Here is an 18,849-nt window from a genome sequence, read left to right on the forward strand (position 1 = left end):
AAAAGAAGAAGAAAAAAGAAGGTGTAAGCTAAAGATAAAACCTTTGAAGAAATCAGGGCAGAAAGGCACAAGCAGTTGTATCCTCCATCGTTTTAATCCAGAAGGTTTGAAGGAACTGTACTTAAAACCTTGGGAAACACCCACCTTGCCCTGCCCCCCTTGTGGTTCAACTGGCCTCTGCATCGGTGGGGTCTGCGCAGACTGGACCACTCCTGATTGGCTGATTGAGTCAGAGCGCAACTGGATGGCAGTGTCAGAGACAGTGGTGCAGATTTTGGGTGAGCCCTGTCTGTTGAGCTTGCTTCGCTCCTCCACCTGGAATACAGAAAGTGTAAGAGGGATTTACTTTGTAGTCTACAGAAGCTCGACTGTGGCATGTAGTGCTTGAAATGCAGTTGACATTGCTACCTCACGGGCCCAAGTAGGTTTGTTGTTGGGCTCCAGGTTTTTGTTGTAGTGGTAGAGCTGGGGCTTCTTTTCCTGCTGCTGCTGTTGCAGAGACACCAGGTAGGCATGCTCCTGCTGCAGCTGCCTCTGCAGCCGCTCCGACTGACGCTGTTCCTCAAGCTGCTTGCGCTTATACTCCTGAGAAAAGAAACACGCGTTGTTGGCCTCGGAACGGACCCAACAGAAAGTTCACACAGGTCTCAACCAAACCACCACATCTGCAAACACCACGTCTGAACTGACTTCAAAGACAGGCAGAGGTTTGCATATTTAGCTGTCCACCACTGATTTCAACCACTGAGATGATAAATGTTTCGAGCTTTATCATATTGAAGTTTTTCTATTTTAGTACAGGAGTCAATTACCAGCCTTCATCAAAAGAATATTGATCATGTCGGTAGCTAAACCCTTCTTTGTTGAATATTAAACATGAGAGTCAGTTCACTTATTGGTTTTTCATTGAGAATTGTAGGTATGAGCCTCTAAGACTGCATTCATAAGGAAACAAGAAATAACAGAAATAGCAAAGCTTCACAGATTAAAATGAGAGTTTCACTACAACATAGACTCAACTTCTCATTGCTTTTTCTACAGCTAAGATCAGATCAAGTAAGGGGGCTCCCCCTCTCTGAGGGTCTGATATAAATTTACATTTGATACATTTAAATGTACAAAGAATTACAAATATTTTTCCAAAGTTAAATGCATGTTGTCATTTGTTCCTCTCAACTCCTTAACTCGAAAATCCTTATAGGCCACAAAGTAAATAACTAGATCTACAAATCAGTTTTCATTAGGATGCTCACATATATGAAAGCATGTGAGTGTACAAACACAATTTTAATACTCATTTTGTTTGTGGCTAGGCCAGGGATTAAACTCATTTTTAAAATTGTATAATTTATTCTGTGTATGTATATATAAATATATATATATATCTATATCAGAACCAGTTATCTACTCCTGTTTCTGTTAATTCCTTCATCTAACCAGGAGCCTTACTGTCTTCAAATATATTTATTCCCCAATGAAAAAGAACACCAAACTAATTTCTATTTTTAAAGTGTTTTTTTTTTTTTAAATTTTAAATTAAGCAGTGTTTTGTGGCTGACTGCACGCTTCCTGTAGCTGCCAATCAAATCTGTTCAGTAGCTCGTCTTGATTGATGCCTTTTGTTAGTTTTCATAGACATTTTTGACGCTGAATATTTGTTATTCGACACACATACTACATGCTACTATCTTTACAACATCTAAAGAAAGGCACTACAGAAAGATTCTTATTATGAAACAGCTGCAGGAAGTGGTAAAATTGGATTGGCAGATTAAATGAAAATAGCAGGAAAGGAATAGAGTTCATTTTTGGAAAAGAAATGAGTTGTGCGCTAACAGGAGGGAAGGCTATACCTACTGTACACAAAGGACATATTAATCAAACTGGAGACTGTGTTCCAAAGAAAGAAAGTTGGTCATGAGGCACATATACTAAAATATTTGCCTCAGCCTAACAACACTGTTCCTGGGGTTTGCTGCACAAATCATCCCTGCCAATTGCCCTTGAACACAGCACTGACCCCTTAAACCTACAGCATGGGCAGTGCCTGGTGGCTCCCTATGAAGGCATGCGTACACATACACAGGAATTATGTGTCTGTGTGGACTAGGATGGATAGGTGAAAGAAAATCTCAATTGTCTCATGCAAACAGTAAACAGGATTGGGTTATGTCTCCCTCTACAAAACAGGAACAAAGAGTTCAGTCCTAATGACAGCAACTCCTACGCTCCACAGGAGCGAGCTGAAATGAAGATGCCAGGAGTGTGGCAATTCTACCCGTCTATGCAAGAAAGATAAACCTCTACACTGAAAACTGGCCCAAAAATCTAGGTCACTGCATGCCTTTTTAAGACATGCAATATCGTGGGAGCTGCATCCACACTCTGGAACATGTAGAACGGAGCTGCATCAAGGTGCTGCACATTAAGGAGCAGTGGTTTTGATGAAAAGAGAAGTGACTCATACTGGCACATGAAGTATGTGTCGGTGCTAATCTATTCATCTCCTTGATTGATAAGGTACTATAACCAAGAGGTGGGCATGGAAGTCTCTGCAGTCCAAACAATGCACGATGAGGGAGTATAAGTACTAGTTACCATAAGCAGCGCCTGCTCCTGAAGCAACTGCTGCTGAAGGATTTCTAACTGCCGCTGCTCTTCTTCCAACTTATGTCTGATGAACTCCTGAGGAAAGGCAGGGGGCCAGGAAGGATAAGCATTAAGGTGGTAAAAGAGAAATGAGAGTATATAGAGGAGGGGGTAGAAGACGGACACGGATAAGAGTTTATGTAATGTCACTTCAGTAACAGAAACCATGTGCTGTACAGACATAAATCAAACATTTACTGACAATTAATTTAAATGAGAAAGCACCAGCCCTGTTTTAACAGATGGGGAAAAAAGGTATAATTAAAACATGAAATCGCTATAGGCTCAAATAGAGATTCTGATCAATTGCTAGATTTAGAATAATCATAATATTGAGCAGCACACTGTGACTGTTAAAAGGTACCTCGCTGACATAAAATCACTATTTGGCAATACAAGGTAACGTTGCTATGATGCCAGAGTCTTGTGTTACTGAGGGTAGACTGGAAACAGAGCATAAGAGAGCTCACCCACAGAAAACTCATCTCTGAGTAAATACACTAATTTAGACCCTTGCTGCTATGGCAACCTACTCATGGAATTTCACCACCAGAGCAACTTGCACAGTGTTGCTGATGGACACTCCCACACTCCGCACCGATTGGCTGACTGCAGCCCCTCGTCTCCTGTGGTTGGTTACCTGCTCCCTCTCTGCCAGCCGCCTGTCCTCCTCCCGTCTCATATCGTCGAGTCTCCGATGGGGACCTTTTTCTTGCTGCCTCACCATCTCTCGCTCTTTTCTCTGTTGCTGGGAGAGACGGGTGACAGGAAAAAGGAGAAATGAGGAATTAGCCTGCTTATGAGCACATTCTCCCCTGCAAAACACTGGGAAAAAAAACATGAATAAAAGAAGCAGGAGTGTAGGCCAGAGAATAGAGCCTGTCAGTCATTCTCAAAAACATACATACACGTATTGAATCCTGATCATCTTTTGAGTGTGCGTCTCTGATTCGAACTTGAAATGACAGTTTTTCACTTTTGAAAAGGAGCAGTCGTTATCTACTTTTTTTTAAAAAGGGAATCTGAAACAACAATATATATTCTTTGTGGTGAAATGATGGCACCAGACTTGGCAGTGACACAAAACACTCCTGTCCACTCGGTTGTTCTCAGCACTTTACCGTTGGGCAAAAAAGAGCCAGACAAGATGGACGAGGAGGGGGACGTAGATTAGGGTGGTGCAACCTCACTGCAGTAAAATACCTCGCCAAACTGCACAGTACTTATGACAACAATAGCAATACCAGTGAAATTATACATCTCATCTAAATCCCACATAACCCCTGAAAGAGTTCACAGTTGCTGACACTTTACAGGCAGCCCATCAATTTACTGCGTTATGTAGGTATGTCTTTCACAGTGTTCAGCAACATACTTTTCATAAATACTGTCTAGCACGACATTTTATCGCCTCGGTGCTGTGCGTCAACTTCAAAGCCAGTTCAGATGTTGGGCAGAAGAGACGACACGTTGTGATTGATACACATTCAGGGGATGTCAAATATTTGCATGTGTATATCAACTCTATGTCAGTCGCTACAGTACTTAACCAACACTTGCACAGTATATACAGTGTACAAATTAACATGGAGAGAAAAAAAATTGTTCTGGGCAGAAATGTTATGGATGAAGATAATAAAATAAAAACATAAAATTCTGAGAGGATTATATTTCACCAGTGATCCAGATCTGGGAAGGCCAATATGTGATCATTTGTTTCTGCATCCAGGCTACTTTTTAAAATGTATTGAGCTGTGAATGTGTCTTCTTGGTTACGCAGTTTACTACAGCTAGATATACATCTACCAAAATTGTGATAATTTTTGGAAGATAGTGATGTGTCCTTACACCTTACAATTATCACACAAAAAAAGACACAATGTTACAATAAAAGAAAAAAGGAAAATATGTCAGGCTTCCTGAAAGGGAGAGTTTGACATTTTGGGCTTTCTTGCCAAAAGAATGAAATGATAAAGAATGATAACCGCCTGAGGTGTGTATATTAAATATGAAGCAGAAGCCAGGACTCAGTGAGCTTATCTTAAAGACTGGGAGCAAAGGGAAGATATCGCTATGAAGGCTATGAAGTTCAAACATACACCTACCAACACTTCTAAAGTTGTTGTTGCATCTCTTTTGTCTCATCCGTACAAAACCAAAGTGTCAACATGACATGTTGTAGTTTTAGGGAGAATTGTGCGCCGTAACTATTTCTCTCTAATCACAGTGGTTGACAAGAAATAGTTTAAGCACAACAATTACAAGTTTGAGGTGGTAACAGGCATCGTTTCTAACTTTGGAGCGAGTGAGAGTTCACATTTAGCATTTTGATATGGAAGTGATAATCTCTCATTTTCCTCAATGTCAAACTACTCCTTTAAAAAGCATCAATTCTGTAATTGACTATTACCTCTTCGAGTCGGCGACGCTGTTCCTTCTGCTCTTCAATGCGTTTCTGTCGGTCGTGCAACAGTTGCCTCTTGTGCTCCTCGGGATCCCGGCGCTGCGCCGCCAGTTGGGCCTGCTGCCTCTTGTGAGCCTCGGTGCGCTCTTTGTTCTCCTGCTGCAGACGCTGGAAGTCTCGCCTCAGGGTGGACTCACCAGGCACATTGAGGATTGAACTGATGATCAGAAACGAAGACACGGAGGCAGAGGATTTTCAGCGATGATTTACTCACAAAACTACATTTTGGGATTTTTACTTGCACAGAAATGAACATTTTGAAGTACCTTGATTCCCTGTCATCTCCACGATTTTCATCTTCTTCGTCACTACCGCTGTACTCGTACTCTGTCTCTTCTGTAAGAGAAATCCGAACAAAGAATGAGCAGTCATCACGGCCTGTGCTGAACCCTGTGAGGCTCCTTCCATCTCTTTTGCTTACCTTTCTCTCCCCTTTTCTTGCGCGTGCGGTCAATATGGTCTTTGAGCTGAATTCGGACCTGCCGTTCAGTGGGCTGGTCCCTGATGAAGGAATGCTTGAGCAGCTGCTCTGTGGATGGCCGGCTGGGATATGTCTTCACCAGACAGCCCTCTATAAAGTCAATAAATTTCTTGGACCTGGAAGAAAGGGGGAGGTTACAGGATGATAAACTTGAAAGGGAGCGCGGGAGCGCCGGGAGGCCTGCAACAGAAATAATCCTGATCCAACAATAATCAGAGATTCAAATGGGACATCTGTCTTTGGCAAATTTCCCGCATTCAGCATTTTCCAGGTGGAAATCATGTGTATCAGTACATCAAGACATTTCTAGGAGCCTTTCTTACACAAGTGTGACCATAAGCACTGGAGTTTCCCAGTTCATGCTAGCAGGCCTTTGTGACACACTGTAGTAAAGTTCACTCTCACAAAATTTCACTCAAATTGAACATCTTCACACAATAATACGATCACTATATAATTCAATGCACTACAATAACCATGCAATGAATACTAGCTGAATGAGTTCAATCATGTTCAAAGGCGATACCCCAGGGTTACTGAGTTCATTGTATTAGATTTAAATTCTTGATCATGAAAATGTAAAACCTGTTATTATATTTGCATAATTGTTTATTGACACAACATTGACTGAGAGCTGCTTTATGATCACAATTATAAAAATTGTGGAAGAAACATTGCACTCCGAATGCTGCAAGACCATAAACTCCATTAAGTAATAAGAGATAGGAAAAGTAATATCTTTAGCCTCTTGTCTTGCTCACAATCATATTTGTCTTGGTATTGAGACAAAGTATGTGACATTTTAAACTTTGAAATCTGAGAGAAGGACAGCTACCACAACCTCACCCAAAGTAACCTGAAACAATATCTGCTTTGGGAAATTGAATTTTCCTGCAATTTCTTGTACAATCATCATTGTTTCCACTTTGTGCTGTTCTCATTAAGTGTGTTTTACATGCAGTTTGCCTGATTATTGTTGTACTGCAGAACCCTGGTTAGGAAAGTAACCACACTGTTACACTGCATGTAAATGTGCCCTCCCGCTGTTACCTGTTTTTTCTCCATTCGGGTAGATTGCATGTATTTTCTGAATTAGGCTAATAAATGATTGCAGATTTATTAATTCAACATCATGCAAAGCGATCATTTACAAATGTTTGAAATTTACACTGCCCATAGAGAGGCAGTTTGTTGCCATTTTATCCGATTCTGCATCACACTACATACAAATGTTTCTATGTAATTTGATGGGAGACCCACTGGAAAGAAAAATGTATTTACTGCACAGTACCAAACAAAATAAGTTTTTAAAAAAGCAATTGAAAAAGAGAGAGCAGGAGGGTTGCTAACTCACCATTTCTTGGATTTTAGTTTTGGAGGGGGATTCCTGGGAATCAGAAAGAGGGCTCTCATCGGGTGCATGTCACACAAGGCTACAGAAATAAAAGAGATTATGAGTGTTAAATCCTCCTACCCATGCTGAAATCTGTGATACAAAAAGGCACGTTGGAACAAATGAAATGTTAGACAGAGAATTATCTATACCCACTCATGGTAGTTTGCAAAATATTACTAGCCACCATTACACATGTTTTCTTGTATCCTCAAACATGGTTACAGCTGCTGTTATCCAATCTTTCCTGGTGCCTCAGGCTTATTGTTACATTGAATGTAAGAGCAAGGACTGTGAGTCATTGTGTTCCCAGCGTAGGTAGGTAGCTAAACCTGACTGGTTAGCTTTGGTGTTTCACAGTAAATAGGCTTTTGTAACACATATGCAACGTGACTGAGTCAGCCAAAGGCAATGGGGGGAATTTCACTTTCGCATTTTAAGAGCCACATAAAAAACAACAACTGAGGAATAGCAGCATATAACATGTGCTTCATATTATGTGCATTGATGTAAAGGAACCCAGTGACAGGTTGTTAGCAGTTTTGTCAATCCCCTGTCAATAGAAAGGATTTAATACACCGAGTTACAGTGTGTTTTATGACATACCTGGAGTGAACTGTTCTGTTTGTTGAGGCTTTAAGTAGCACAGACAGTCCAAAATGTCTGTGTTTAAATGGATTACCTTTTACTGACTGTACTGTACAGATCTTCTTTTATATGTTCATGTACCTCAGGTAAACAAACAGAGTGGGTATGTGTCTGCTAACAAACCAGGTGAACAGAAAAGATCCTTAATAATTCATGTTTTCCAAAACAAGCTAAAGAAGCTAAAAGGCAGCATGTGGCTAGAGGCTTGCGAGACACACTGATTAGCAACCAATGTACTATCTTACCCTGTAATGTTCATGAGCACTTTACTATAAATGGCTCAATGATGCAACTCAATGAAACAGTGACGTGTATCATGTATAAATTTTGCCAGCCCTGACTTAAATGCAGGTCATGTGATCAGTACAGATATTTCGTGTGATAATTTGACTAAAAACATCACTTGCCGATGCAGAAGCTTAAAGACCCCCCCAAGACATATGAGAGGTGAAAAATACTAAATGCAGAAATCCGACTGTTGCTGAATTTTTTTTATAATTTTTTACAAGAACAGAGGAGAGGGAAAAAGGGCTTGGCAGAAAATAATTTTACATTATTTTTGCACTACATATAATTCATATCTAGATCATTTCACACACCTGTGAGTAAAGAATATAAATGAGAAATGTTGGGCTGCGCTAATAACGAGAGCACAATAATTGTAACAACAACCCCCGTGAAGATATCAACAATGAAGCTAGCAAAGATCACGTTTTCCCAATTCTCATTCAGCTAACGGAAGTTTCCCACAGTGACGTTACTGCAAAAGCACTTTACTTTCTTAACGGCAGAAAAATATTAATTTAAACTTCCTGAATCAATAAATTAAGATACAAACAACATTTCAATCCTACCACAGGGAGGTAGACAACAGGCTGCAACCTAATTTTCATCAAAAGAAGCCATACTCATACTCGGAGCTGGACAAATAACACTGGTCTCCATGTACAGTCAGCTGTGAGACAAGCGTGTAGGGGCCGCCCACGAAACCTACTACATAGCCTGCAACTCACCAAAATCTCTTCACATATCAATGGTCTCCTGTGAACCGCTGAACCACCAATAAGCTACTGGTGTGGAGCCACTGCTTTAACCCAGACATTCTTCACTAAACATTTTAGCAGCTACTCTCAGTGAGATTTTCTATGCTTCTTTGGTTTCACACTGAATCTCCAGGCAGACACATCTCCCTGCTAAGCAGACCAGAGATCTGTACAATCAGCCTCCACGGGCCAAATGCCAGCTCACGACCACACTACCTTGATTACAGTGAGTCAGCTGTCCATCTGAAGACACAGACAACGAGGCTGCATATGTAAGACAGACTCATTCATGATGTTTGTTCGAATGAGTTTCGAGGCGATGATAAATGATCTGCAGCGGAGTACATAGCAGTGCACGATTCAACGACATGCAGGTAAAATCGGTTTGCACAGAGTTTGTACTTACGAGGAGCTCCCTCTGCCATCTCAATGGCTGTGATCCCCAAGGACCAAATATCACTCTGCAAAACAAACAGTGGACCAGGTCAGTGTCTATTTTTAAAATGTTCTTACGGCATAGTGAACGCATAAACAGAGTGCTGCTGTTACCCTGTAGTCGTAAGTAGAGTCTGGGTTTTCATCACAGGCAATGACCTCCGGTGCCATCCAGTACGGTGTGCCGATGAAGGTGTTCCTACGCCCAACGGTCCGGTCCAACTGAGCACTTACCCCAAAGTCAACTGGAGAAAGGAATCAGAGGACGAAAAGGTGTGAGACTATGAAGGATAACACACAAGAGAGCTACTTTTGACATTCAAACTTTTAAAAGGAGTCAACATACCAAGTTTGACCTCCGCGTTCTCTGTTAGCAGCACGTTCTGGCCCTTGATGTCCCTGTGGATGACTTTATGGGCGTGGAGGTGAGAAAGGCCCTGTTCACAGACAAAGAGGTCAAGATTAATCAGTAAATTGTGTCCTCTGCGCCATGTTTGTTTTGACTGGTGTCCTCTCACCCTTAGGATCTCTCTGCAGATGTAAGCAATCCAGTCCTCCTTTAGAGAGCTGCCCTTGGTGTTTTTCACCAGGTCGGTCACTGATCCTGCCCCACAAAACTCCATCACCAGCTAGGCACAGACAAACACGCATTTAGTGGTCACAGTTAATGAGGCATGCTGATATAAAACCATCAAAGCGGGTACAAAGGTAGACGGACCCAAAGTTGGTCATCGTGTCCTGGTGGACTCTTCTTGACAAAGGCACCGTAGTATGTGGCTATGTTGCGGTGGTGGCTGTATTTTTTCAGCATGTTGATTTCTGCTTTGATCTCCTCTTCTTCCTCCTCTGTAACGTCCATCACCTTGATGGCAGCCAGCTGGCCCGTCTTCACGTGACGGCCCTGATTCAGGAACAAGTTAGATCAGTGCTCAGTACAGTTTAAAATAACTCCGTTTCTGAAACTCTTTCAAAAAAATTGCCCAGTAAGTGTGGAAAATTGCTTCTTTGTGATTTTATTGTTCTTATTTGACATTTTCTTTAACTGGAGTGCCTTATCTTCCTGTCACCACCACTTTAAACGTATCAGCCTGATAGCTGAAAAATTTACTGATATAGCGGTAAAATAAATCTGCTGTAATCTGGGGAATTATTGAACAGAACATTTTAAAAAAAGAGCAGGCATTAAAGAAAGCTTTGTAGCCACATTTCAGCTTTCTGACGTTGGATACGTGACAACTAGAGCTCCACTGATATTGGATTTTTGGGGACGATGCTGATACAAACATTAGGGAGTAAAAAAATTCCAATATCGATATATTAGCCAATATTATTTTTGTATATGCTGCATAAACAGTATATATATATATATATATCAACCCAGAATTTTTGCAATGATCCCTCAAAGGGAATGGACACTGACATCAGTGCACTAAAACAGCAAACTTCACTTGGAATTGAATAATTATAAATAACCATATGAAAAAAAAAATATATAGAAAAGTTTACACCAAGCTGCATTATGCTCTGTAAAAAACATGTCCATATCAGCCAACATATATGGCTATACCAATGTACAATATCTGTGATAGGGCAATATCGGTTGATAAAATCGGCCATCCGATAGATCAGTTAGTCTACCAACAACCGAAATGTCAAACGCTTTAGTCTCCTAGAGAGTCCTACTCACCTTGTACACCTGTCCATATGTCCCATTGCCAACGACCTCGACCAGCTCAAAGATTCCTGCTGGATCCTGTGGAAGAGAGAGGGCGATTCATAAATCATACAATATTCAGATGGAGCAAGGTCACATACATCAGGACAGTCATGTTTTGTCCTTTGGTAAGCCACCTCAGCGTAACATTGTAAGACACAAAGATCTCCATGTTAAAAGAGCATTTCAGTGACATAAACTCCAATTCAGTTTGCTTTTTTCCAAATTTTGGAAAAGGCAAACACTACAAAGACTACATTTAAGGCAAACCATATTTATTTTAGATTTTAAGTGGGTGATGCTTGCTTTGTTCTTCTTTGAATCCTCCACATTTACACTTCAATGCCGACCCTAAGTGGAGGTTGTATTTCATGTTGTTACACTCATGTTTCTTCAGTCAGCAGTCACCCTTAAATACTAAAATCCTACTGAACTGCACTTGTTCTAGCAACTGCTGCAATCTGTTGGCACAAAGGTGGCATTAAAACAAGCCTAAATACAAATCACTGCTGAGACACTGCGGAGAACATACCAAAAAAAAACAAAAAACGGCCTCCATTATTTTACAGGGGATTTTTCTATCATCAGAATTTCAGAACCTGTGTACCATCATTAAAGTGTGCTTAGCTGCAGATCTGTAGATGACATCAAGAACACTGTCATAAAAACAGATGGGCCTCTTTTGAACAGAAACCATACATAACCACAAGAATAGCCCAGATGGTTTCTACCATGTCCACTAAAGACAAGTTAAATGCTATATTTTATTTCCATATATCCACCCAAATCACTTTAACTCACTCTTCCCACCCACCCACTTATTATCCACACACAAAACTTTACATGGAAGAAACAGACAGTCTGATACACTAAATATTGATACTAGATTAGATATACAGAGATGGATTCTGACAGCACGGATGTAAATTCTGCCTTTTTCTTGATTTGCTCATTTTATATTTCATCGCTGTGAACACATATTTCACTGACACTAATAATGAGTAGGTTGCATTGACTCAATTATGCAACGCCCCTCCCCCAAGAGACAAGGGAAAATGACAAGCAGTTCCACTTTCATGTAATTTCAATATGGCTTTAAGAAGATGTGTGGGTGGTGAGACTGCTGCTTTGGGTTTAGATTGTACACCATGACCTATCCTGCTTTCATCTATTTCCAATGATGGGTTTTCTGTCTTCCGCAAGGGCGGGAAGATTTTCCTTTAGGACAAGGAATTTGACTGAAAAATAGCATACAGGAAAGATCTGGCAGTGAAGCTGGGAAATGACCACACATTCGATGCAAATGCACGTAGCTCAAATAATGGCATAAACATACTGGTGAGATTTTGAAGCGCGTTATGTATAGGGACACAAAAGAGGTGGGACCGTGACGTAAAACAGGAGGCAAGAGAATGATGGTATGGAGTGGAATAATGTAATGATAGAGTGGGTGGCTCGGCAGAGGCGGCAGCTTCGCCCACGTCCAGCACAGAGAGTTGGATGAGAGGAAGGAGGTGATAGAGAAGGGGAAGGGTACAGTTCTGTTCGAGCAGTAGCACCACCAGCACACAGTTAAACTACGGGGTACCTGGAGGAGAAATTTACAGTCAGCCTGCTGCTTAGAATATAAAAATGTCAGCTCTGATACCTCATATGGACATAATGATAACATGTTAATGTGGAGAATTCGAAAATGTCAAGGTGTGATGAGCAAAGGAAGAGCAATAGCAGTTCAACAGAGTATGCACTCTAAAAGACTCGTGATAGTCCGAGGGGAAGATGACAACACATTTCCTGCAATGGTGTCAACTTAGCTGACAGTTGCAAAAAAAAAAATGACTGCCCTATCAGTGGTTTACAGCTGCAACAATCCTCAAAATCACAATGCAAACCCTCTCATCCCCTAAATAACAACAGAGAACATTAATCTAATGTTTATAAAATGGAAGATGTGTAAAATCATAATAACGATGTCAAACAATACTAATAACAACATGACAAAGAAGAAAATGTGGCTTGCATATTTTTAACCATTTAGTACCCATCATGTAAGTGTTTTTTACAATAAAGCTCTGTGAAAGCGCAAACCAATTGCAGCCAAAGCTTTTATTAATATTACAGCAAACATTTTTCTAACACTTACGTTATGTAATGCCAAACATCTATTTTGACTGCGACAAAATAAAATCACAAGACACAATTTCTCATGAGTTCCATTTCCAGAGGGCTTACCAGCATCCAGTAGTCTCAAATTTATTTGATCAGAGACTGAAAATAGAACATAAAAGTCCCTTTTCAATTCAAACTGAAAACTGGGGAAAGTGACATTTTTGTTGGCATTTGTCACTTTTGGTTGTCTTATTTCTGAGAGTCTACCTTCCTATGCCACCTGTAATCACAATTGTGAAGGTGACTGATTTTATCCAGCGCTATTGTCATTGAAATTAAGTGTCTCTGCACAAATGATCTGTTGGTGCCTGTGTGCAGTCAAGTGTTGTTACATAACGCTGGAGTCCTTCTTTATTCTGTAACACATTTCTTTAAACAATTGATGTGACGGAGCCACTGAAATGTTTTGTATCCTTTAGAAGGACTTTGAAACTATTCTTCTAAGAGTGGATTAACGTTTGTGAATTGTTTATGTAGTTCGCGAGCACAAAACGCAAGAGCACGGGCGCGCACACACACACACACACACACACACACACACACACACACACACACACACACACACAGACGTGCAATGGTTTCACACAATCCCATTATTCAACAAGTGACAATAATACCCGAGATATGCTGCAATGTGCCTACAAACGCACTTGACAAGAAAAAGGCTAGCTAGTAAACATGAATCTAAACAATGCTGAATTTAAATTACTCAAAAAGAATTGTGCAAATATGGTAGAAAATACATTTAGCACATTTGTCTGAGCTCAAGGAAACACACAATGTAGGATGGTGAGTTACATTTACTATTAACATAACTTCTGTTTGTTTATGAGAAAACTACATGTTGAAATGGTGAGACCACAAAATTAGAGAAACAGTTTCACACTTATCTCTGATGGAGGCTGGCCATGCAGAAACTCCTCGTAAAATGGAGGTAAATGGATTTCAATTGTACGGTTCAAACTCGGCAGTAACTTTACTTTACAACAACGACTGCTGACTGGTCAGCTGAGTGATCAATTAGTAATTGCTATAGCAGATGTGAGGACAAGATCCATAACCAGCTTCCCCCAACGAATAGAGCCATGTGTGCAGTGGAATGCACAGCCAAGGACAAACAAACAAACCCTGCACCTACCTTACTCCTCTTAGGGGCAAACTGTTGCTCAATATACTGATACTGGGTGTTGTAAATATACAAGAAATTGTTTGTTTTTTACCACATTGCAAAATTCAAATATTACTCCTATTCACAACCTACACAACAAATTGCTGTGCAGTTCTTCAGAAAGCTAATAATTCATAATTCAGTCCTTTTGGGCCAAAATGTGCAAGAAATCACTGAGATTCTCCTGCAACTGATAATCCAATTGCTGGATTCAATTAAGGGATTCTTTATCGGAGTCTCTATCATGTTCTCATATTTCCAGTTCACATAGATTTGTGATAAAATAACTGGGTGACTTCTGTCTGTGTGCTGTGACTTTGAAAAATGAGATGGGGTTCTCAAGTGAACCATCGGAAACAAAAAGAGGTCAGGCAAAGAGTTATGACAGGAACAAACAACCAGTATTTGAGAAAAACTGCCCATAGCTGCTGTTAAGCCACATACATTTCTGAAAAATACAATGACATTCTACAGTTTTCAGATGGGACAGGAAACAAAATAAAAACTGACCTTTTAATTAACATCACAATTTATATACTTCCTGATTTTGGTGATTACGATCTTTTCCATCACGGTAACCATCGCGAGGTAAGTCAACACTTCTTATACTGGCCTCGGGACCTCATTCTTGGTTCTTACATTAGTCTCAATGATGCCATTAAGTAACCTTTGGTCATTTTAACTTTGGACAGCGATTAAAAAGGTTATCCAATATAAAATAAAACACTATAATTATGTTTAAAACCTGTACTTTAGTAGGTGAAACAAGCCTGTAATTTATCTCCTCAAACAAACAGCGACTGAATTCACAAAAATATTATTTCTATAGCTAATAGGGGGGCGTCTTCAGTAGATTTACTGATGTAAAAAATTATACACCATTCTGGCAGCTTCCATTGTGATGGGAGGATACCGACGTCAACACATGCCATCACAACACTTTCAATGCTCCTTGACATTGATTCTTCAAGTCCCAGATCTCTACTGGAGGTATGACCACCGTTCTTCCGAGAGATATTCCCTCAGTTAGTGTTTGGATGATGTAGTGGAGAGCAATGTCTAACAAGTTGATGCAAAATCTCCCACAGGTGTTCAATTGGGATGAGATGAGGTGATTGTGAAAGCTGCATGATTCACATTATATCATCAAACCATTCAGTGAATTCTCGTGCCCTGTGGATCCCCCACAGTGCCCCCCACTGTCATCCTGGGAGAGACCACTCCCTTCAGGATAGACACGTTTTATCATAAGGATAAAGGTCATAACTCGGAGGCACACTGCAAATAATTACAGAACTGTTTTAAGGGACCCAAACAATGTCAGCAAAATGTCTCCTTATAGCATAACAGAGTTACCAGATTCCCTGCAGGTCAAACGTTCAGGTTTTTCCCTTAATTTATCACACACCTGTGCATCAAAGAGAAGTATCAGAACTACAGTCTTCATTCAGAAACTGCACACTGGGAAAGATATTTTTTTTCATCAACAAAGAATAACATTCCTTCCTCCATCTTTTCATTTCTTGACAAGCAAAGCATTTCTAATGTTACAGAAGGGTGATCAAAAACACCAGGACGGTTTTTAAGACTGAAGCCCTCAAAGACCATTGAAAACACCAAGGAACAAAGTCCAGGATATTTTTGTGCTAAACCTGACAAAGTCATATATGTTGTATTTTACAAATATACAGTATCAGAGTCTTGTCAGGAATCCAAACTAAAACAAAAAGACCAAATCCAAAATTAACGAGGTTATGGTCGGAGGATTTGCCATTAAACTCAGACTCCAATCTGAAAAATGCACCAACAAAATGACATGTTATGAATCGTAGTTCAAAGTATATAAAAAAAAAAACATCCTCATCTTTAAATGGAGAACATGATCTTCACGGCTGCTGCATGTAATGAAAAATAACAACATGGTGTTGTGTGTTATTGCTCTCGAGACAGGAGCAGCCACGATTCCCCTGATTTTTTTTAATTTTTTTCACACATTCATCACGAAAAGTTGTCAGGGCTGATGAATTTGATTCTTCATTTGGAGAAATCAGACAATATCTTTGGTGGATATCTGTGCTACTGAACATCACTGCTGCCTGTAGGCACACCAGGCCAAAGGGGGGGTGTTTATCCATCTTTAACTTTGTTGCGTGGGTGTTGAATGGTCGTGTTTGTGTCAGAAAAAAAACCAAAAAAAAAACCGACATGTGACATAACATCTCTATAATCTGCCATAATTGTTACACTAATAAAGTGGTGCACGCTGTAATAACAATACTCACCCTCAGAGCTGCGAGGTCTATGTCATCCAGGCTTCGTGTGGGCGCGTTTTCAGACATTGCTGGCGAAACTTCTCACGTCAGCTAACAAGTTAGCCACTTATTTGATAAGAAGTACCGGGAGGTGGTTGTCGGCGGCTGCTTGAACGAGCCGAACCCAAAGAGAAAATTACAGCAAACCCGGAGGTCCGATGCGCTGAAGCTGATGCGGAACAACACGGTGGCAATTAGATTAGCGAACGCATCGCAGACGGGAGCTGCCACATGACGCACCCAGCTGGCTAGCCCGCGTCAACTCCGGCCGACAGCTGTGATGTTGTCCACAGTTTTGTTTTACAGAAAACGCCCGACCCAAAACGCATTCAACTCAAAATAGGATACCTCGACAAAAATTGTTTCGGCGTCGCCGCTAGCCGACCATTAGTCCCGGACTTTTAAATGCAGCGCACCTCCACTGTTGTCGAGCACCTCGGTGCGTTCATCTCCGCCGCTGCACAACATCCCAGCTAATGTTACAGGGAACCAAACGAGGCGTGTCGAGGGGAAATAAAAACCAACACATAGGTCTGCTGTGTCACCGGAACGTTTCTGGAAACGCAAGTAAAAGTATGAAATATTCACGGCTTGGCAGAGCGATGGTTGGTTTGGGTTGTTGTTGTTGTTGTTGTTGTTTTTTAAGAAGAACGCAACGTCTGATGTGATGGCGTCCGGGTCCGTCCGGGTCCGTCCGCGCCGCACCAGAACCAGAACCGAGTCTCAGGCTCTCATTATCAGCCTTAAATAGATGTTCCTCCCGGAATAGTACACGAGAATAAGACAGGAAAATAAAGGCCTCGTTAGAAACACAATCCCCACCACCCCCGCCCCCCTTTTGGGTCTGCAGTTGTCAAACTTGTGAACACGATTTAAATTGTCCTCGGTTTCGGCCGGAGCGCAGGTAATCCGGATACCGAGTCAGGTGTGCGCGGGTAATCTACCGCTGACCGGCTGGCTGACGGAGCTGAGGCTAGCGGGCTAAATCGTCTTTTTCCAGAATAAACTTTCCTCCTTCATCCATTTTCTGTGTTGACAGTCGCGCCTAGCACTGCCAATCTTCCGGGGAAAACAACAGGCAGGCAGACGGGCGCTGTGCTTCTCGCCAGCCGCCGTAATACTTGTAAGGCTGAGCACTCGACTCTTTTCTTTTTCTTTTTGTTTTAAAGTTAAAGCGTTGCTCTCACTCTCCGTCGTCCAATTTTTTTTTTTTTTTTTTTATAAACTCGTAGTTGTAGTCCCAAAACTGCAAGATACGGGGCCGCTTCTAACTGCGAATAAGGGCCAAACTTGTTATTTCGCCATGTTTTGCTTCCCGAGTCCTCCCTCCTCCAACTCCCGGCCTCGATGTAGTCTTGCGGGGTTGTACTGACGATTGGCTGCGCGCAACACTCCTCAAGTGTTTTCTCCTCTTCAATGGCTACGGTGCTTCACCAGGGACAAATCACCTGAAAGAAAAAAAATTACAGTGGACTTCAGCCTACGCAGCTGTCTGCTCGGCGCCACCGCACAGCTGAGGTCATCCCCTGGCATACCTGTCCCGCACCAGCCCTCTTGATCAGTTAACAGTCCTCACAAATCAGAAGTTAGATTAATGTAAATAATGCTGGATAACCACACACACACACACACACACACAAAAACGTGACTGTGTCTCACTCATATTTTCCCCTCCCCTTGGTTTTGCTCTGATGCGTCTTCCAGCCAAACGGCTTTGTGATTGCTAGTTATTTTTCCATTAAGGCAAGTCCACCTTTCTTTCAACAGATCATAATGCTTTTCAATAATTAATGATTCACTTCCAAAGCTGTTCACCAAGAGTTCAACAGGAACTATCTGGAATGTCATAAAAATGGTTCTCCACTGCAATAAATGACATTGGTGATATCCTGATCATTTCAACATTTGTTAAATAATGCCAACAACCTGTTAAAACATAGTTTCTCCTAAAATATGTAATTTATTCCAAGAATGCACAGAAAGAAACTGATAATACAGGAACTTACGTCAACATTTATTAGCGAAAATATCACAAATATCCAAAGTTTGACCCTTTTTTTTGTTTTCCTCTTGTGTGCTAAGCATAACTAGTGATTTTAAAAACAGCTTGAATGACATATTTACATGCTGAGGTTATTTCCAGTCAGTGCAGAACAGCAGTGTGCGGATTGAAACAGCACTACCCTGTCAAAAGTCCTAACATGGAAGAGCACTATTTGGTAGTGTACTACGGGAAGTATGTCATTTGGAACACAGCAATACACTTACCATTAGGCTAGATTAAAATGTAACATTATCTTTATATGTACATATTAAATCTTCTTTGAATATGCCACCTACATTTATTGATATAGTACAAATATGCTGTGTAAT

The 18,849-nt window shown here is 41.0% G+C and overlaps 1 protein-coding gene across 6 annotated transcripts in view; it reads right to left on the reverse strand.

Moving 5' to 3' along the window:
- mink1 (misshapen-like kinase 1) overlaps positions 1-18,114 on the reverse strand; it is a 31,094-nt gene extending 12,980 nt beyond the window's left edge. For 3 of the 6 annotated variants that reach the window (XM_069146633.1, XM_069146631.1, XM_069146629.1), the window contains exons 1-15: positions 16,447-18,114; positions 10,801-10,866; positions 9,832-10,014; positions 9,632-9,742; positions 9,460-9,550; positions 9,228-9,358; positions 9,085-9,139; positions 6,949-7,027; positions 5,535-5,710; positions 5,380-5,449; positions 5,060-5,270; positions 3,290-3,397; positions 2,599-2,685; positions 409-585; positions 145-315 (exon numbers count right to left, since the gene is read on the reverse strand). In XM_069146633.1, the coding sequence (XP_069002734.1) occupies positions 145-315; positions 409-585; positions 2,599-2,685; positions 3,290-3,397; positions 5,060-5,270; positions 5,380-5,449; positions 5,535-5,710; positions 6,949-7,027; positions 9,085-9,139; positions 9,228-9,358; positions 9,460-9,550; positions 9,632-9,742; positions 9,832-10,014; positions 10,801-10,866; positions 16,447-16,503 (1,773 nt within the window). In that variant the 5' untranslated portion in view covers positions 16,504-18,114. The remainder of the gene's footprint in view (positions 1-144; positions 316-408; positions 586-2,598; positions 2,686-3,289; positions 3,398-5,059; positions 5,271-5,379; positions 5,450-5,534; positions 5,711-6,948; positions 7,028-9,084; positions 9,140-9,227; positions 9,359-9,459; positions 9,551-9,631; positions 9,743-9,831; positions 10,015-10,800; positions 10,867-16,446) is intronic. The other 3 variants (XM_069146634.1, XM_069146632.1, XM_069146630.1) reach the window with 2 other exon arrangements.
- Positions 18,115-18,849: the final 735 nt, after the last annotated feature.

Source organism: Embiotoca jacksoni, unplaced genomic scaffold (genome assembly GCF_022577435.1).
Source record: "Embiotoca jacksoni isolate LCO1_2020_lvr unplaced genomic scaffold, fEmbJac1.0.p SCAF_13, whole genome shotgun sequence".
Taxonomy (NCBI): Eukaryota; Metazoa; Chordata; class Actinopteri; family Embiotocidae; genus Embiotoca; species Embiotoca jacksoni.